The 21,627-nt window shown below is 43.7% G+C and overlaps 1 protein-coding gene across 20 annotated transcripts in view; it reads left to right on the top strand.

The window, feature by feature from the left end:
* OBSCN (obscurin, cytoskeletal calmodulin and titin-interacting RhoGEF) overlaps nt 1-21,627 on the top strand; it is a 705,115-nt gene that overhangs the window by 328,180 nt on the left and 355,308 nt on the right. For 18 of the 20 annotated variants that reach the window (XM_077490633.1, XM_077490622.1, XM_077490628.1 and 15 more), the window contains 4 exons: nt 645-917; nt 6,692-6,958; nt 12,081-12,347; nt 13,942-14,214. In XM_077490633.1, coding sequence (XP_077346759.1) covers nt 645-917; nt 6,692-6,958; nt 12,081-12,347; nt 13,942-14,214 — 1,080 coding nt within the window. The remainder of the gene's footprint in view (nt 1-644; nt 918-6,691; nt 6,959-12,080; nt 12,348-13,941; nt 14,215-21,627) is intronic. The other 2 variants (XM_077490632.1, XM_077490627.1) reach the window with 1 other exon arrangement.

Genomic DNA, 21,627 nt, shown 5'->3' with positions numbered 1-21,627 from the left:
CATCATGGGTGTGCAGCCGACAAATCGGCAGCAACTTCGTGATGCCATCATGTCACTATGGACCAAAACCTCTCAGGAATGTTTCCAACACCATGTTGAATCTACGCCACGAAGAATGAAAAGGCAGTTCTGAAGACAAAAATGGGGAACTAGCAAGGGGTACCTAATGAAGTGGCTGGTGAGTGTACATGTTAGGTGACGGGTTTCGCTGGGTCAAGTCCTGTATTCCCGAGCGAGATTTTTAGGAAGTTTTGGTTCATTGGAAGTCTATTGATTTATTTGGGCTGCCTTAACCCAACCCACATTAACAGGCAACATAAGACACATTGACGCACGTGTGTTTATGCACCACTAGAAGTAAACAGGGCCCTCAACAATATCTTCAGCACTTTCAAGATGGTCACAGCATAAACCACCAAAGATTTACAAACATAAAAGAGTGATTGAAGAAAAAAGGCCAGGCGGTGTAAGTATACTCATTTTTAGCAAGGGTTCCTCAGGACCTAAAAAATGTATTTCGAGGGTTTCTCTGGTTTGAAAAGGTTAAGAAAGGCTGTTTTAGGTCGATTTGTTGGAACACCATCATCATCACATGCTGAGAAGCAAGGTGAGAACAACAACTTACGCACTTTATTTTGTTTCAGAACCAGAACCGTATATAGTGGACCAGCTACAGAACGTGTCAGTAGAGGAGGGAGAAGACGCCATCTTCAAGTGTAAGGTGTCGAAGGATAACGCTCCCAATGTTCAATGGTCTCTGGCTGGAGTTCCACTGCAGAACAACGAGATGAACGAGATTTCTGTGCACAAGGGAAAGATCCACACCCTCACCCTGAGGAAGGTCACTCCGGAAGACGCCGGATTGGTCAGCTTCAGGGTTGGCCAGAACAGTACCGAAGCAAAACTAGAAGTTAAAGGTAAATAAGGAAAGGTTGAGAAGGACTTTTTATTTTTTCCTATTGAGGCAGAAACAGGCTACAGGCCTGTGGGTGGGTGCAGCGTGGCGGCGGCAATAACACACACTCAGTCCAGATGCAATAGAAAGAACTTGTATTGCAGTCAGAGGAAAACAGTACACAACAATCCCGGCAGAAGGCAGCCCGATCAGGAACACACAGCAGATTGTAGCAAAGCAGATCTCAGCTGTACTGAAGGCATCTGTCTTGAGGGGCGGAATGCGACCTGGCCGGTCCATGGCCAAGCGGTGAGGTTTCCAGGAAGAGTGGCAGATCCCGAAGCTTTCCCTAATCATCTGTAACCTTTTCCTTGCCGCTATTTATGCCCCTACGCTACCTAGATGCTAAATGGACCCAAAACCCAGGAGCCAGGGTCTTAAATAGACTCTGCCCAACTCAAGATGGCCACCAGAGTCACATGGGCTGTCAGCATCCAACCAGATCACTGCCCCAGTGACCCAGGAAATGATAGAGGAACCATGTTCCTCTTGACTTTCTCTCTGTGGTTGAGCGCCACCTGCAGGGAAGAAAATAGACTGCACCTGCCTACAGGCACCATGGAGTTTTGTGTTCCCTGAGAAGTTTGTGGGCGGCGGAACTTCAATGACCATGAATATTACTAATGAACAAGGATGCATGGTCACATTTACTTTCCATGGTGTCCTTCTTTTATATATTTATAATAGGTAGTTACACCCAAACCTGATGAGCTCCAGGTTGGACCCAGCACTATACTATGCAACAGTTACACATTACAATTAGCTTACACATCAGACCTGCCTCCTTCTGTCTCAAGTGAATACAGGAAGCTAATATGAAAACCTATTTGAAGTACTTATATTAGCTGTATTTAAATCACTTATGCGAGCAACCCCGCCAGATTATATACCTGTACATTGGTGGGGCTCCCCTGGGTTTGCACGTGATTGGACACGGCACAATTTTGCCAGCAGGTCCCAGCCAATGATTTATGGCTGAGACCCGCTGATTGGCTGTATCCAATTACGGCACAGATCCCTGTGTTTACAAACACACAGGGCTCTTTACACAGATCAGCGGTCTGGCTGTTTCTTTGTAAAGAGCCCTGCCTGTTTGTAAACACAGAAATCTGTGTTGTCATTGGATACAGTCAATCAGCAGGTCTCAGTCATAAATCATTGGCTGGGACCTGCTGACAAAATTGTGCTTTGTCCAATCACGCACACATTTCACAAACAGCACACATTACACATTGTTAGGCACATATTTAAAGCCTTGATAACCCGAGATGTTAACCCCTTCTGAGCCAGTGTCATTAGTACAGTGATAGTGTACAGTATTATCACTGATATCTGTATTAGGCCCCTTTCATACTGCTGCGACTTCAAAGTCGCGTCATTTTGAAGCAATATCATGGCTGCGATTTTGACGTGATTTCAGGGAATGCCTGTGTGAACTTAAGGTCTATGGACCTCAAATCGCATCAAAGTCGGACCAAAGTAGCGCAGGGACTACTTTGAATTTGGTGTGACTTGAAGTCGCACAGATATGAATGGTACTCATTGGAAATCATGGGGTATGACTTGTCATGCAACTTTGCAGTCCCAAGTTGCAGGGCAAGTCGCACAAACGTTAAAAGGGGGCTTAGTGTCACTAGCGACGTCAGTGTCAGTTATTGACCCTCCCGGATAGTGTCTGTTAGTGCCAGATTTCCACCCTATCACAGTCCCACTATACAGTAAGTCGCTGATCACCACCATTATCAGTATAGCGTCTGTAGCTGCGTAAGTTCCAGTATATATACCATAGTTTGTAGACACCAGAACTTTCACACAAACCAATTAATATACACTTATTGGGATTTTATTTTAACAGAGACATTTAGTAGAATACAATTTGGACTCAATTTATGAAGAAATTAGATTTTATTGGATATGTTTTATAACAAAAAAATATATACAGTATCCCTAAGTGAAAATGTCCAAATTGGGCCTAAAGTGTCAATATTTTCTGTGGCCACCATTTTTTTCCAGCGCAGCCTTAACTCTCTTGGGCATGGAGTTGACCAGAGCTTCACAGGTTGCCACTGGAGTCCTCTTCCACTCCTCCATGATGACATCACATAGCTGGTGTAAAAGTGGGTGTCAGAAACCATGAAATCAGACCAAGACAGAAGTACAGTTAAATCACACTTGTTTAATAATAAAAGTAAAAAGAACAAACGTAGTCAAAACATAGCCAAAGTTCAGTAACCAGAATGGATAGTCAGCCAAGCCAGAAGTCAGGGATCAAAGTAGAGGAACAGCAAGTAGGATCTGGAGCCAGAAGGGATGTCAGCAAAGCCAGTCTTTAACCACTTGCAGACCGGACCAATTTGCTGGTCAAAGACCAGACCCCTTTTTGCGATTCGGCACTGCGTCGCTTTAACTGACAATTGCGCGGTCTTGCGACGTGGCTCCCAAACAAAATTGACATCCTTTTTTTCCCAAAAATAGAGCTTTCTTTTGGTGGTATTTGATCACCCCTGCGGTTTTTATTTTTTGCGCTATAACCAAAAATAGAGCGACAATTTTGAAAAAAACGCATTATTTTTTACTTTTTGTTATAATAAATATCCCCCAAAAATATATAAAAAAACATTTTTTTCCCTCAGTTTAGGCCGATACGTATTCTTCTACATATTTTTGGTAAAAAAAATCGCAATAAGCGATTATTGATTGGTTTGCGCAATAGTTATAGCGTTTACAAAATAGGGATAGTTTAATAGCATTTTTATTAATAATTTTTTATTATTTTTTTTTTACTAGTAATGGCAGCGATCAGCGATTTTTATTGTGACTGCGACATTGTGGGGGACCCATCGGACATTTTTGACACATTTTTGGGACCATTGCCATTTATACAGTAATCACTGCTATATAAATGCAGTGATTCCTGTATAAATGACACTGGCAGTGAAAGGGTTAACCAGTGGGTGGCAGTGTAGGGGTTAAGTGTTCCTAGGGGTGTGTTACTAACTGTGGGGGGGTTGGGCTTTCATTTAGTGAACACTGATCTCTGCTTCAATCACATGGAGCAGAGATCAGCGTCACTAGTTGCTAGGCAGAATGGAGAAATGTTGTTTACACAGCATTTCCTCCATTCGGCCGCTCCGTGAGACGATCGCGGGGATGCCCGCGGCGATCGAGTCCGCGGGTCCCGCGACCGGACTCACGGGGGTCCTGAACAGCGCGGTTTCATAAAACGTCATTGATACAATTGGGTTAGTGGTGACTATAAAATCCATAATAATCGATCTCAAAATCACGTGATTGCAATGGTTTAGCATAAGGCTGGGGCTCTACGCGTTTCATGGAGATATCCACTCATCAGGAGCAGTAGCAATATGTATCGATCTATATTGAAAGAAATCGCAGAGTGAACAGAAGTTGGCACAGAGGGGGGATTAGGGGGGGAGGCAGATGAGGAAATATTTTCCAAACACTCTTGCCTACAAAAAAGTTGGATGTGTGAAAAGGTGGTATTTGATGGCTGGGATACCCCGGATAGCAAAACATCTCCAGAGAGCTGAGGCCTCATATCCACGGTTGCACTGAGGCAGAAGGAGTGCAAAAGACGTCAGTGATAAAGTGATCCCCAATTAGAAGTTGCATCTGGTGCAGGTTGTATAATAGTGGCAATAGAGTCCTGTGAATGGAGGTTGTTCTGGTGCATTTTTGTAAGTTCCTGATCATAGCATCCCATTGTTCAGGTGTAAAAGATGGGGTCCACGTCGGTCTCCCATTGGAGCATAGGTTGGGATTTTTCTGGCATGCAGAATTCATTGGGACTTTTGTAAATTATAGAAATCAATCCTCTATTCTTTGGGGAAGATAAGCATATTTGTTCAAATTGTGAAAAGGGAGTATGAATAGTGAGAGAATAATATTTTTGATAGAATTGTCTGACTTTTGTAGAGTTCATTTGTTCTGATGGTGGGGGGGGCTATATTCTGTTTGTAGGTCTGTAAAAGAGCGAAATTGGTTATTTTGGGTAAATGATCTTAAATTCGTTTGTTTGTGGGATTTCCGTATAGTAGGGGTCTCCCAGGAAGGATGCTAAGGGAGGGGTGATGGAAGCCATGTTAAACTTGTCTTTGTGTCGGTTCCATAATTGTATAGAGTGGGTTACTACCGCGGTAAGACAGACCTGGACCAACGTAGGCCTGGTAAATGGTATGGAAGTACTGATTGTTCTTCAAATAAAAGCCAGGGGTTTGTGTAGCTGAAGCATAACCATTGTGCCAGTTGAGTGAATCTCGATGAAAGATAATATGCCGTATATACTCGAGTATAAGCTGAGTTTTTCAGCAAATTTTTTAGGCTGAACCCCCCCCCCCCCTTCGGATTATACTCGAGTGAGGGTCTCGAGTGAGGGTGCAGCCTCACTGTGCCCATCCGGAGCTTTACCTTTGATAACGAAAACAACGGGTGTCTCCCGCTGTGTCATGCAGTCTATTCGGCGGCCGTCCATTGTAACAAAGCCCCGCCTCCTCCTGGTCGGTTATAGATGGAACACTGATACAATGCTGGGAAACTGTATCAGTGTTCCATCTATCATGGACGAGGAGGAGCGGGGCTTTGTTACAATGGACGGCCGAACAGACTACATGGCACAGCAGGAGACACCCGCTGTTTTAGTTATCAAAGGTACAGCTGCAGATGGGCACAGTAAGGCTGCAGATGGGCACAGTGAGGCTGCAGATGGGCACAGTGAGGCTGCAAATGGGCACAGTGAGGCTTCAGATGGGCACAGTGGGGCTGCAGATGGGCAAAGTGGGGCTGCAGATGGGCCCTGATGATACAGGTGGGTACAGCAGTGAGGCTGCAGATGGGCACAGTGAGGCTGCAAATGGGCACAGTGAGGATGCAGATGGGCACAGTGAGACTGCAGATGGGCATTGTTTACCCAGTAGCTGCTGCATTTCCCACCCTAGGCTTATACTCGAGTCAATACATTTTCCCAGTTTTTTGTGGTAAAATTAGGTGCCTCAGCCTATACTCAAGTATATACAGTAACCATTGATTAGGAATGCTTAACCCTCCATTAGATTGAGGTCTGAACATTAGAGAGTAGCTAAATCTGGGTTTATTTATTGATTTCTCTTTGGAGTGAATCTAGGGTGTTTTTAGGGATTAAAAGGGTGAGAGCTCTGAAGAAAAATAATATTTTGTGTAAAATAACCATTTTTGTAGCGACTATTCTTCCCTAAATATAATACGTTGAGCATAGTTTTAGTACATTTTTGATGTTGGTAAATAATGGTGGATAATTTGCCTGAAATTGAGTTTTATAGGAGGGGGTGATATGGATTTGTAAATATCTAAAGATAACCCCAAATTTAACACACCTGCTCCCCTTTCACACCTGAGACCTTGTAACACTAATGAGTCACATGACACCGGGGAGGAAAAATGGCTAATTGAGCCCAATTTGGACATTTTCACTTAGGGGTGTACAGGTGGTTTAGACATTAATGGCTGTGTGTTGAGTTATTTTGAGGGGACAGCAAATTGTAGCAAAGTGTAATTTCTTCAGTGTTGTCACATGAAATGAGTCGTGTACTCACTTTTGTGAGATACTGTATATACAGTGCCGTATAGCAAAATAAAATGGCCCGGTCCAGAGGCCAAGTGATTAAATTAGTTGTTTTTTTTTATTTGCTCAGAGAACCCTATTGACCTTTTACCTTTTTTTTTTTATTATTAAAACCCCAGCGGTGGTGCTGAAATTTACAAAGCCCCTGCAGCCAACTGAGGCAGAAGAGAAGGGAAGCGTGACGCTGAACTGCGAGCTCTCCAAGCCCAACGTGGCGGTGGAGTGGAGGAAAGGATCACTGGTGATCAAACATGGCGGAAAATACGAGGTCACTGTAAAAGGATCGGTTCACAGTCTGCGCATTAAGGACGTCCTTCTGGAGGACGCAGGCGAATACAGCTGCAGCGCAGGCAGCGAGAAAACCTCAAGCAAGCTGCAAGTGAAAGGTAAGGAGGGGCAAGCCCCTGCAGCCACTTTAATGTCAATGACTACTTCTCCAGCAAAGTAAAAAAAATATCATTTTTTTAATATATGTTACTAACAGAGAAGCTCTAGTGTGCAAATACATCCTGCTATAATAAAACTGTTTCTGTTATTTGCTAAAGTCAGAAAAATAAGTCAGGATTTTTTTTCACATTTTCCACAGGTGATAGTCTTCCTTTTCCTATAGCCTGAATAAACTTTCAGTTTAAATCAGCTAAACACATTCCAGGTGCATAAGGGGAGATGGGGTCTGTACAGATGGAGGGGGGTGGTTTGTCCTGAGGGGGGTCTGTACTGATGGAAGGGGGGGCTTGAATTGAGGGGGGGTCTGTACAGATGGAGGCGGTGTTTTTTTTATTGAGGGGGGTCTGTACTGATGAAGGAAGGGGGTTTGTCCTGGGGGGGGTCTGTACTGATGGAGGGGGGGTTTTATATTGAGGGGGGTCTGTAATGATGAAAGGGGGTGGTTTGTCCTTAGGAGGGTCTGTACTGATGGAGGGAGGTGGTTTGTATTTAGGGGGGTCTGTACTGATGAAAGGGGGTGGTTTGTCCTGAGGGGGGTCTGTACTGATGGAGGTGGGTTGTTTGTATTGAGGGGGGGGGGGTCTATACAGATGGAGGGGGGTCTGTACTGATGGAGGGGAGTGGTTTTATTGAGGGGGTCTGTACTGATGAAGGGGGGTGGTTTGTCCTGAGGGGGTCTATACTGATGGAGGGGGGTTGTTTGTATTGAGGGGGGTCTATACAGATGGAGGGGGGTCTGTACTGATGGAGGGGAGTGGTTTTATTGAGGGGGGTCTGTACTGATGAAGGAGGGTGGTTTGTCCTGAGGGGGGTCTGTACTGATGAAGGGGGATGGTTTGTCCTGAGGGGGTCTATACTGATGGAGGGGGGGTGTTTGTATTGAGGGGGGGTCTATACAGATGGAGGGGTCTGTACTTATGGAGGGGAGTGGTTTTATTGAGGGGGTTCTGTACTGATGAAGGAGGGTGGTTTGTCCTGAGGGGGTCTGTACTGAGGGAGGACTACAATAAGTGGAGGGGAGTCTGTGCTGGTGGAGGGGGTTCTATACTTAGTGGAGGGGGGTTTGTACAGAGGGGTGACTATAGTTGGTGGAGGGGGGGGGAGTGACACCATATTTTACCACACCAGGTGACACCAAGCACTGGTGCAAAGCCTTACAGTTCCTTTAGAAAGCAGAAGCCAGCATGCTGCAGAGAAGGATGCTGGCTTTCTGCATGAAAGTAATGGTCTCTCTGTAGAGATCCAGCATTCCCTCTGCTGAACCAGAGCCAGACCTCTCCAATGAGCAGGGAGCATCAGGTTTGCTGGTTGCAGTGCTAGAAGTCTGACTTTGCTGAGAGTGGGGTGAAATTCTGAAGAGAGACCACTGCTTCCATATAGAGGGTAAGGGTTCTTCTCTGCAGCATGCTGACAATGGACAGGCTTATCTGCTCAGGCTGTGGGTTTTGATCTTTTTTTATAGAATAAAGATTTTAGGTTACAACAAGACCAGAGATCGGCCACATAGGTGGGACAAACATAAAAAAACTTAATACAGGGGAGACATTAACACAAAAATATTAACAATTATAACAGAAGTAAGAAAGAAAAAAGTGTAGCACTGTTTACCACTGCTGCATAGCCAGGCACATAACATTTTCAGTTTTCATCCAGACGGAGTAAATAGTCCTTGAGCTTTGTTTTGTTGTTTTATGGGGGGGGGGGGGGGATAACAACTTGGATGGGGATAGGAATTATGTGATGCCCAACTTAAAAGTCACAAAACCAGGGACAACGTCCGCCATATATATATGTTGTATCATGGTTATGTGATAGTTTAAGTTCTTTTAGGGTTTTTATTCGATATGTGCTAAGAGAGATCACACAAATACTAGTATAACATTTATTAAAGTTAAAGATAGATACAGATAAAGATAAATAAAATATAACAAGAATACTTAACTAAAGATGCTGTTTCACCATGGAGTCCCCCTGCACATGCAGCATGGCCAGATGATCGGGTCAGACGCTTGCATGGTTGCAAGCTCTGGTGTGAGACTAACCCTACAAGTTCTAGCTAGGGTATATATGTCTTGTGTGTAGGAAATGGTCAAGCCCACCTTCAGAGCAAAATTACCTTAAAAAGGAAAATGGCAAATTTTTAAAGGAGAAGGAGCTGGGTTGTCCATATAGGCAGTTCACATTCCAATAAGATGAGTCATCCAAGGTAACCAGAATAACCAGGATATTAGAGGGTTTATTTAGATATTTATGAGGCCAACCTTAATAAGGAATATGAAATATGCAATTTCCCTGTCAATATACTGCACAACGCCGACTGATCTCTCTGTACAGGCTAACAGTCTCTGTTAGATCAGCAACAGCCCCTTACAGGCTAGGAACTCTCAGTCCCTCTAGAAAGTAACACAATGTGTTGTGATCTGCATCCTGGAATACCTCCAACTCCCCTGTAGATACTGGCCCCAGCTCTACCACTGCAGGAAATGTCAGTCCACCTAGCTGCATCTTCACAAGCCCATCTGGCTACTTTTCCTTACCAGTCCACCCGACTGACACTCTGGAGACCTCCCAGGGAAAGGCTATAGAAGACTTGAGCACACCACTATGTTCAAGAGAGACCTGCTATATGTGGCAGTCTCTCCCCTTGTAAGTCCTTGCATTGTGCTGTAGTACTCATGCTGTCCACTCCTTGCTCTCGCTGCCTCTCAGGAAAGCCTCCTTCTAACTTCTCCTGTGGTAGCATCCTTCCAGGCCAGCCACCTAAACCCCAGCCCGAGGCAGAGCACCCACTCATACTAGGGGGTTCACCTCAAGGGCCACGACCACCTTCTCAGCACTGCATCTCCATCTTCCACCCGTCTCCCTGTCCAGCATGAAATAAGGGGGTTTGGAAGCCTGGTCCCCAACCAGGACTCACCAAGGGAGAGGATAGGGGGCAGCATGACTCGTGTCAATTTAAGGGCTCACTTAGTCCCGTGCTAGGCCACCTCCTAGGGATTGGCTAAGTGCCCCTAAATATGCAGGACAATCCTACTATCCTCTGCCCCTATAGCTTCCAGAACATTCTCCAACATTCCAGAACCAGGGGGGGAACCAGGGGACTGCCTGTTTGAGTCATGCTGTCCTGAACTCTAGTAACCCTGACCCAATTACAGACCTACAGGGTTTAAACATGAGTCATGATATGCTTTTACCTACTTTGACACTAGTAGCACACCAGAGGGTGGTACATAAGCAAAATGATAGAGTTTAAGGCAGGCATTGGAAGGGATCTCTAGCCTTGGGTCTGTTAAGGTAGGTTGTCCTTAAAGTCAAAGAATACTCTTGTGGGTTATCCACCCTGGCGGTGCATATGCCTCATTTCAATGACACATAAAGCTCGTTCATATATGAGGTTGAGGGATTACCGATCCCCCCCCCCCAAACACACCCCCTTTAGCTGCAATTTCCAACTGCAAAGTCCAAAGTGTTAGACTGCATAACTTTTGTTTTGATTCTCTTGGAATGTATTTAGCTGATTAAAACTTAAAGCTCAGTTGGGTTTTAAGTAAGAATTCCAGGTATGGCATTTTTATGTGGTTATATTGGCCTGGCTAGCTCCTAGCTTAAGCGGCCGCCCTGCTGCATCATAAACATGGGAAGCTGCCCATTCGACATGGGCACCATTCAGAGGTCATTTTGCATTTTCTCAATGAATGATTGGACAAGGTGGAGAGGTGGGGGCAGTGACAACAGGCTCTCCATCTTATCCAATCAAAGAATAGTTTGCATCCTTTCAGAAGATGCAAAGTGATCTCTGAATGGTCCCCATGCCGAACTGCCAACCTCCTATTTTCAGCAGGGCAGCCACTCTGCACAGGATCCAGAAGTTGGTAGAGATCACTGTAGTAGTGGTGTAGTATTCATGTAGTAATAGTGTAGTAGTAGTACCTTGGTTGGAGGCCAAGTTGACGAGAGGACTTCTCTTGTGGCTCTGGTCCAAGCACCCCTGAATGTGGTGACAGAGGTACAAGGCTCAAAGAAGCACAAGTGCTGGTAGCTAAGTAGCAGGTGATTTCCACGGACAGAGATGTAGTCAAGGTGAGCCAGGGTTGTGTATGGTGAGGCAGCAGCATGGACAGGGAGCAGGCAGAGCTAGGTTCAGTAGCAGGCTGAGGTCAGTACCAGGGAATCAGGCAGAGCAAGGTCTAGTAGCAAGCTGAGGTCAGTACCAGGGAAGCAGGCAGATAATAGTCAGAAGCAAGCAAAGGTCAGTATCCAGAACTCACAGAGCAAGGGGGCAGGAACGAGCCGGGATCAGCAAGATCAGTCAGCAAGCAGGAACACGGGTCATGGGAAAGCTGAAGAACATCCAGTGATTAGCACACACCAGGTTCTCCTTTAAATAGGCAGCTTGGCACTAATGCATGTGGATGTACAGGCCGGTGTGCACTAAGGCATAGAAATGCGCCTATGTGTCAGTGCACACTGGATATTAGCCTGAGCTCGTCTGTGTGCTGCATCAGCTGCACGGGAATCAGCTGTAGCTGCACGGGGATGAGCATTAGCTGCATGAGAATGAGCACTAGTATTAGCTTTCTGACAGTAGGGGTGTTAAAGGGGTGTAGTAGAGGTGTAGTAGTGGTGTAGTAGAGGTGTAGTAGCACTATACTAGAGGTGTTCACTACAGTGATTTCCAGCTTCTAGAAGGGTCCCTCAGGTATGGTATATACATAGTTGGTCCAAGCTGGAACAATGTAACTATGTAAAAATATCCATATCTGGAATTCTTCTTTAAATAAATCATTCTAGAAAAAGAAATGTCTGCTTGGATAATGAAACCATTTAGGATAAAATAAGGATTGACTGCATGGTAAAATGAAAATATCATACTGGCCATTAAAATTAGGTTTACCTCAATTGGAAATTCTTTTTATGTTATAATGAAATAAAGTTAACATTCACATTTTTTCAGCCTTTTGCTGCCCCTTACCCTGTGGCACCTGAGGCATCGGCCATCCCTACTGTCTGTTATGTTTCATTAATGAGTCCTCTCTGTTCACTGTGGATGATGTGTTTCAGCCCTCCCTGTAGTTTTCACACAAGAGCTATGTAATATCGAACCGGAGGAAGGCGGAATGGCGATGTTAGAGTGCCAGGTCTCCAAAGATGGTGCCCCCGTAGAGTGGCGGAAAGGAGCGCTGGTACTACAGCCCAGTGATAAGTATGAGATGAGGCAAAGCGGGACTTTAGTTGAATTAGTGATCCATAACGTGGACCTGGAAGATTGCGGCCAATACACCTGCAGCACGAATTCTGCCCAGACTGTTGCCTCCATCTTCGTACAAGGTAAACAATGTTAGGAAGGGGATGGGGGGGGGGGTGCTTGATGTACTTTCAGTGAGACAAAGCTTTTGTTAAATTTTTTTGTGATCGCATGATTTTATTTGCTACATAAAACTTTCATAGTATAATCCCCAAGTGTCCTTTATCACACCAAAAGCCAAGGAGAACATGAGGACAGACACTATGTACTCTATAGAACAGTAAGAGGTCCTCTGTAAGACATTTATTCCAATAATATTTAGTAAATTCTCCTCCATTGCTTTGGTTCCACTGTTGGCCACTGTTGGGTACAGTAGTGATAAAGGAGCTAACGGGTTGAACTGCAGAATGCAAGTGCAGAACTAGGAATCTGACACACCCAGAAGTTTTGGATGCTGCAGCTTCTTTAGTGCAGGGGTCGGCAAGCCATTGATCGTGATTGATCATGGGCAGCCGTCGGGTCAATCGGGAACACAGCCCTGCACAAACCCCCCTTGTGTGAAGGGAATACTACAGTGGGGGGTGAGAGGTGACAGATGATGACACCGCATTGGGGGGCTGAGGTCACTACAGTGGGGGGGAGGGGGTGAGGGGGACAGAGGATATTGCTTTGGGGCAGAGGACACGACAGTAGTGGGGAGGGTGTAAAGGGGACAGAGGACATTGCTTGGGTGGGGGGGGGGCAGAAGAAACTACAGTGGTGTTGTGTGAAGGGGACAGAGGACACTGCTATGAGGGGGCACAGGACAGTGCAGATGACACTACAGTGGGGAGTTGTGATCTAAATGGGAACAGCAGCTCGCCGAGAGGCTGAGCCAGGTGTCGGTCCAGGCATGTGGCCGCATCTTGACCATATGGCCCCGATTTTTCCAGAGTCTGGACCAGCTATGTGACATCAGTTGACGGCGGGCTTCAGACCACTGTTTGCTGAAAATGGGTCACAGGAGTGCAGAATGTACTGGACTCCTGTGAGCCATAAGAGAAGTACAGCCAAATAAGATTTGGCTGTGCTTCTACTTTAATGATAACAATATTTAGGACAAATAGAGAGGGGGGATCTCCTAAAGTGGACACAAAATGTAACAGGGGCTCTAATCCCTCTCCATTCTTTCCAAAACTAAAAAAATATATAGTTTTGCCTTTAGTTATACTTTCAAAAACAAGCCTCTCACTGACCTTTGTAGCTACAGGTAATGTGGAGCAATTCATTCTCAATGCTCCTTCCCTTTGCGGTTACAATTATAAAGGGGTTGACTACTGCATGCTATATTTCCTGTGATTTTTGAACATGTTGCTAGATTTCTGTGGCTTCTCAGCATGCTTCACAGTTGGTCTTTAAACACTTGGGCTTGTTTTACTTGCCTACAAGAAGAATCAGTGCTCCATTGTGCAATTCAATTTATATAAATGTATATAAAACATTAGTTTTGTATTGTTTATACCTGTAGTAATAATGTCTTTCCTTTGAGGATATATACATTTATAGATTATATACATTTTTAACCATTGCAATTTTGGTAAACTAAGGTGTTTTTTTTGTTTTGTTTGTTTTTTAACGAGCATCCTGTTTTTACCATTGTTTGATGTTTTTTCTTCTAATCTTCGAACCCGTCACCAGAGAGTAACGTAGACCTAGTTTCCACTTTAAAGAACACAGATGTCTTTGCGGGGGAGACGGCTGTTTTCTCCTGCGAGCTGTCCAGTCCGTACGTGCGGAATGTTCAGTGGTGGCTGGACGGCTCGCCCCTCCAGAACAGCCCCGTGAATGAGATCTCGGTGCACGGAGGCACTGTCCACACCTTAACGCTAAAAAACCTGGGGACCAATGACTCTGGCGTTGTCACCTTCAGAGCTGGCTCTCTCGTATCTTCTGCTAAACTGTTAATCAAAGGTATTTTAAAAAGACTAACACGAGCCTAACTGAGCTGGTTCCATCCGCCTGCTAGTGTTTTCCCTTTCTGGAGCAAAGGCAAATGTATTGAAGTTGGAAACTGAAAGGGATTTTTGAGGATGTGAAGGAACTAGAGATTCATGGTTATTAAAAAAAATAGGAAGCCTTTAAAATCCAATCATAATGCTTGCCAGGCCCACCATTGGTGAATGGGATCCTTGCTTCCCTCACCATCTGACTGCTACATCAAGTATAATTATGATCAGGGCTTTTCTTTTGTCAGAGAAGAGGTTCCAGTACCCCCCCCCCCCCCCTTTCAAGTCATTCCTCATAACCAGCACCTATCCACAACAATAAATTCCCCCCAAGAGCAAAGGCCTCCTCACCAACAATAGTAGACCCCTCAGCAACAAAATACCCCCCCTTGAAAGAATAGACCCCCAGCAATAAAGTACCCCTCCCACACAACAAAAATTGACCCCTGATGTAACAATAAGTAGATCTCCCCATCAGCAACTATAGAGCCCTCCCTCAACAGTAGACCCCTCCCAGCAACCATTGACCCACTCTAGCAACAATGCGATCCCTCAAAGGAACAATAGGATCCCCCACAAGCATCAATATACCCCCTAGTAACAATAGGAGACCTTCCTGCAGCAACAATAGATCCGTCCTCAGCAACGATAGATCCCCAAAGCAACAATAGTAGATCCCTTGAGCAACAAAATACACCTCCAGCAACAGTAGACCCCCAATATAACAATACATTAGATCTCCTAGCAGCCAGCAAACCCTTCAGAAGACCTCTTCCTCGACAGTAGATCCCTCCCAGCAACAGTTGACCCCCCTAGCAACAATGGGATCCCCCACCAGCAACAATAGACTCCCCCACAAGCAATAATAGGATCTCCCACCAACATTAGACTTCCCCCCAACACCAATAGCTCTCACTAGCAGCAAAAAAACACCTGCCAGTAACAATACAGTAGATCTCCCAGCAGCCAGCATCAATATAACCTCCAGAAGTCAGCAACAATAGACTCCTCCCTCAACAGTAGATCCCTTCCAACAACAATTGGCCCTCTAGCAACAATAGGATCCCCCCCGCCAGCAATAATAGGACCCCTGACAGCAACAAATGAATCCCTGACCAATTACAAGAGCTTCCCCCAACAACAATAGATCTCTTCAGCAGCAGCAAAAAAAAAAATCTGTTAGAAGCAATACAGAAGATCTCCTGTCAGCCAACATCAATAGACCCTCCAGAAGCCAGCAACAAAAGACTCCTGCTTCAACAGCAGATCTAGCAACAATAGGATCCCCCACCAATAACAACAGATCCCTTCAACAAAAGTAGACCTCCCCAGCAGCAGTAAGCCCCCCACCAGTAGCAATGCAGCAGCCAGCATTAATAGACCCTTCAGAAGCCAGCAACAGTAGATCCCTCCTAGCAACTATATGATCCCCCACCAGCAACAATAGCACCCCTCACTAGCAATAAGAGGATCCCCCAACAATAGATCTGCCCAGCAGTAATAAACCCCTGCCAGTAACAATACAGTAGATCTCCTCTCCCAGCAGCCAGCATCAATAGACCAGCCAGCAACAACTGTCCCCCTAGCAACAAAAGATCTCCCCAGCAAAACATATATCACCTCCCAGCAACAATAGCCTTCCCCAGCAACAAATGCACCCCCTTCACTCAGTGACAATAGATCCCAAGGATCAAAAGACCCTGCTGAAAAAAAAAGCCCTGCTTATGATCCAGTGGTCGATGGGTGGATCCACAGGGGGCTATAGGAGACTCAGGACACACCTTGAAGTATTGCATGTTGAAGATTCTACCAAACCTTCCAGAATGAAGATTCTGTTCACCGGCAGAGAGACTGATACGTATTATGATTGTAGTTTTCAAGGCTGCCTGTTATTTTTTAGTGACATCTATGTGTGTCTATTTCAGTGAGTCTACTTATGCTATTTGGAGGTCTTCTAGTCATTGGGCAGGAGCTACCAACAGCTTAAAGTGTAAACCATAAACCGTTCTATCACGTGTTCCCTTAGACCGCGTACACACGGGCGGACTGTTCGCCCAACTTAGTCCGCTGAACAGTGTTTCAGCGGACAGTCCGCTCGTGTGTGGGCTTCAGCGGACAGTTTCAGCGGACAGTCTGACGAACAAAGTCTTTCGGAATTTCCGTAAGACAGTCCGTCCAAACTTGGTTTCAGCGGACAGTCCGCTCGTGTGTAGGCTTGTTCGACAGACTAAGTTTGGCGCATGCTCAGAAAGGATTTACACGGCGAAGGTTGCATTGCAGTGTATTGGACGTTGAATTTCTCGTCCCGTCGTACGTGCCATTCACGTCATCGCGCAAGCTTTCAGCGGACTGTCTGCTCATCGTGTGTGGTCAAGTCCGTTCATGCAAATTTTGAACGGACTGTTTGTCGGATTGTCTGACGAACTTAGTTGGGCGAACAGTCCGCCCGTGTGTACGCGGCCTTAGTCTGGGGAATATACTATAAAAAGCATTCAGAAGCTGCATTATAGTGAGGGAACCCAGGGACAGGAAGTGCATTACTGGCAGGATCACTAGGTGAAAATAATGGAGCCTTAAGGAAATCTAATGCAGCCTCCACATTTGGAGACTGGTAAGCTGCAATAAATGAAGTTTTTGTTTTTGAGTTTTGTTTACATACATTTTAAGCTGTTAGCGGACAGTGCAGCCTACCTACATTTCCCCCCACAAGTACAAGCAAAAAATTGTAATAGAGTCAATCAATTGTTCATAGATTTTCATAAGTTAAAAATTTGTTTTTGAAAGCTTTATAATTTGTTGTTCCTTTAGATTCTAATTGACCATATACTTTTTGCTACCTTTTCCATAGAAACAGCCTGACTCTTGATTGAGGTATAGGGTATGGAATATATTTCTATATTTTTTTTAAGACAGTGTACCTTGTTATACTTCAATCGTCCATCTCATGTTCTTTGTCTATAATCAAAGTCACTTTTCCCCGCTACAAACCCTAAGCTGATGCTCCCCGCCTGACATCATTTAAGTTAGACCAGCCTTCCTCAACCCTGTTCAATGGAATCTTAAAGATGCCGAAGGTTCCTTAAGCAACGGGCAATTTCTACCTCTCAAATAAGTGACCACTGGTACCAGTGATCTTTTTAGCTATCCTTAAGGGGCATTCTTCCCATTGACCAATATTGTAAGAGGCATTCTTCCCATTGACTGATACTGTAAGGGGCATTCTTCCCGTGGACTAATACCGTAAGGGCATTCCTCCCTTTGACCAATACCATAAGGGATGTTCTTCCCATTGACCAATACCATAAGGAACATTCTTCCCATTGACCAATACCGTAAGGGGCATTCTTTCCATGGACCAATACTGTAAGGGGCATTTCTCCCATTGACCAATACCGTAAGGGGCATTCTTCCCACTGACCAATACCATAAGGGGCATGCCTCCCACTGACTAATACCGTAAGGGGCATTCTTCCCATGGACCAATACCATAAGGGGCATTCTTCCCATTAACCAATACCATAAGGGACATTCTTATCCATGGACCAATACCATAAGGGGCATTCCTCCCATTGACCAATACCATAAGGGGCATTCTTATCACTGACCCATACCATAAGGAGCATTCTTCCCACTGATCAATACCGTAAGGGGTATTCTTCCCATTGACCAATTCTGTAAGGGGTATTCTTCCGCTTTACCAATTCCATAATGGGCATTCTTCCCATTGACCAGGCTGTAAGGAGCATTCCTCCCACTGACCTCCACTGTAATGAGGCCCTTCCCCCATTGACTATCATTGTTAGGGGGTCCTTCTACCACCTATCCAAGATGCTATTATTTAACTTCGTCACTGATCACTGATGTAAGGGGTCCTTCCCTCACTCCCCACCAATCTAAGGGACCCTTCTTGACCAGCCACCGGTGTAAGGGTTTCTTCCCTTGCTCATTACCAATTCAAGGGACCCTTCTTCAACGGCCACTGGTGTAAGGGTGTCTTCCCTCGCTCACCACCAATCTAAGAGACAACTTCTTCACTGACCACAGGTGTATGGGGTCCATTCCTCGCTCACCACCAATCTAAGGGACCCTTCTTCACTGGCCACCAATGTCAGGGCTTCTACCTTCACTCTTTACCAATCTAAGGGATCCTGCTTCACTGACCACTGGTGTAAGGGATCCTTCTCTTACTCCCCACCAATGTAGAGGACCCTTCTTCACCAACCAATGGTGTAAGGGTTTCTTTCGTCACTCACTACCACTCTAACAGACCCTTCACTGACCACTGGAATAAGGGTTCCTCTCCACACTCACCACCAATCTAAAGGACCCTTCTGCACCAACCAATGTGTTAGGTGTTATTTCATCACTTACTAATGTACATCTAAGGGTCTCTTCTTCAAAGACATCCAATGTAAAGGGTCTTTTCCTCACTGACCTGACCACCATCTAAGGAAACCTTAACCAGCATTATCAGGGGGCATTCAGGTTTTTCATTGTCTACTTTTTTTTCTACCTTTATTTTCATTATTTCATTATTATTCCCGAAAGTAAATTTGTAAGCCCTGGATGTCAAATACTCAAAGTACCCCACATCCTATTATTTTATTTATTCTTATATCTACAGCTCCCTGTTCTCTCTGATGTATCATGAGCTGTAGATATGGTAATTATTAGCAAGAGTTCCCTGAGCCAGAAAGTTGTTTCAGAGGTTCCTCACTGTTAAAAGGGTTGAGAAATGTGTAGTTAGACTTAGAGATGGGAAGGCCATGGAAAAAAATAAAAACAACGTGGGGGAATTCATTTTTTTTTCCCCAAAGCCATTTTTTTTTCCAAAAAAAATAAATAATAATAAAGAAATGTGGAATATGATATATGGTATACCTTCGAATACCATATCTATGACATGGTATTCAAACTATATAACATGAAGACCTTAACAAAAGATTTATGAAACCTAATGTTAAGTCTTAAATTATTACATGTTCTCTTAGCTGAAGACAAGCAAATCCTGGAATACAGTTCAGGCAACACTGCTTCTCAATGCAGTTTTCAAACAAGAGAAATATGCATTTTTGCCACTAGGGAGCACTGCAGGGGAAAGGCTCCAGTTTAGTTTGCTTCTGGGCCCCATCTTGTACCTCCTACAGTTGGGTGATTGTTAGGACAGTAGATGATAGTTTCTGTCCTCTCATGCCTTAATTGATAGGTAAGAGGATAAATGTGTCTGACAAATTAGTTTGTAAATATATATTTACATGATTCCTATTAATGTTCTCCACTATCACAGCATAATGTTTCCTTATATTCTGGTCAGAAAATATTTTTTTCTTAACCCCTCTCAGTAAAATGGTGAGACCAACATCTAGATTTTGCAAACATTTGAAATGTGCAAATATTGTGAGAAGAAATATTCTTTTCCAAATGCTACAAGGATGACAAAACACATCCTGGCAAAAATGAAAATGTGAGTAGCTTTTCCCTCATTTCAATTTTCATACTCGAAACGCTCTTTCTTCTGCTACACAAAGTGTTTCTTCACCAGCAGCATCTTAGTAAGGAAGTGTTACAGACTACTACTCACAGAAAATATACAATATCTTAATTTACAGATAAAATGTCACGTGAAAATCAAAATGGTTTCAATTTGTACAACTACTCCACACTGAAATTTTTTTTGTTAAAATTTTCCAAAAATGAATTTTTTTTTCTGGAAAAACCAAAAAAAAGTCAATTTTTTTTTTTTTTTCTCAGGACTTTCTGGAAATTTTACATCTCTAGTTAGACCTCTATTGTAACCTAGGTAGACTTTGATATGTAACATGGATCTCAAGAGGAATATTCTGAAAGCCTGACTCTCAGTCAAGAATCAGGTCAACTGTTTCTATGGAAAGCAAAAACTGTAAACATTTCCATTTAAAAGAAAAATGCAAAAACGTTAAACACAATAAATAGGCTTTCAAAAGTGAATAATCCTTTTAGGCCTTATCTGGTTTGATGCGTCCAGCAGAAGGCTGTAGTATAACTATGCTCTGTTGCTGTTGGTAATGTTTCTAGAGGAGGTAAAACACTAGTAGTCACCTAATACCATATAGCAATATAACAAATAGCTCATCAGCTAACCCTATTCAGCATAAATCTATCAATTTTACAACAAAGCACCAGAACTGTGTACGTGTATGGGGATTTGATGCAAAATCCATACATTTAATAGAATGCCATTATAACGTCTCCCACAAAGATGACAATTCCAAAAATGTAACATTTTTTAATAGATTTTTAGTATAGATTGGGCTGATTTGGTTATCAAATTATTATTTTCATTATGAAATGTTATTTATAAGGTGGCTATGTATTCTATAGTGAAGAATGAGACATAAAGCAGCTGATTCATTAAAGCAGAGCAATGATGATGTGGAAAGTGCAGTAGCGCACACCCAATAAAAATAAATGTTCTGATTGGCTGCTGGAGTGGGTCACTGCACTTTACATTTACATTGCTTTTTTTTATTATTTATTTATTTTTAGCAAAACCTGACCTTTATCGGTGCATAATTTAGGCAAAAGGAAAGAATTATAGGAGCTAAAAGTTAAACGCTGATCTTAAAGTTGACCTTCTCCTTAGTAATTTTTTTTCTCTACAAAAGTTTTGGTGCTTTAAAAATCTGTTAAAAAATATAGATGGAGTCACTCAGTGTTTTTAGATGAAACTTTTTTTTCTGTTTTCGATGTTTGCTAAAAAAAAAAATCACAGCTAGACATGGCACAACCATAGTCTAATTTCAGAAAAAAACACCCTTCCAATATAAAACAACACTTTTGCTTTTTTTGTTTTTAACAATAGAAAGGGCATAGTGCTATAATCCATAGAAGTCCCAATGCACTCTACTAAAGTCATAACAGTACAAAATGAATTTGATGGGTGTGGCACTCTACATATAGTATTTATGATTAAAGTAGCCTTTAAAACAGCAGTCCTCAAACTTCTCACACCTCAAAAAAGCTACTGATGTCCCCCCATGCAAAACCATTGTCAATCATGATACCCAGCTATGTATATACGTTGTCAATCTGCAAAAAAATTTAATATATAATGTATCTGTTTTCTACTATTTTATAAAGTGACAAAACCCATTAATTTTAATACACGGTGTGGGGGTTCCCCATAATATTCCAGCAAGACCCTTATCTAGGCATGTGAACTGGGTGGCCAAGAAAGGAAGGATCACAGCATCATCAAAGGAGTCAATCACAACATCCAGTGGTTTATATTCATTGTCAATCATAGGGTCCAGTGATGTAAACACAGAGCTGGGGATCCTAATTGATGTCATTGACCATATATGGTCAATAGGGGTGAGCTCAAGGTTCGGTTCCAAAC

This window comes from Lithobates pipiens, unplaced genomic scaffold (assembly GCF_037356315.1).
Source record: "Lithobates pipiens isolate NorthernLeopardFrog02 unplaced genomic scaffold, aLitPip1_a1.2 Scaffold_19, whole genome shotgun sequence".
Classification (NCBI taxonomy): Eukaryota; Metazoa; Chordata; class Amphibia; order Anura; family Ranidae; genus Lithobates; species Lithobates pipiens.
The sequence above is the reverse complement of the archived record's forward strand: the minus strand, read 5'-3'. Positions and strand labels throughout refer to the sequence as shown.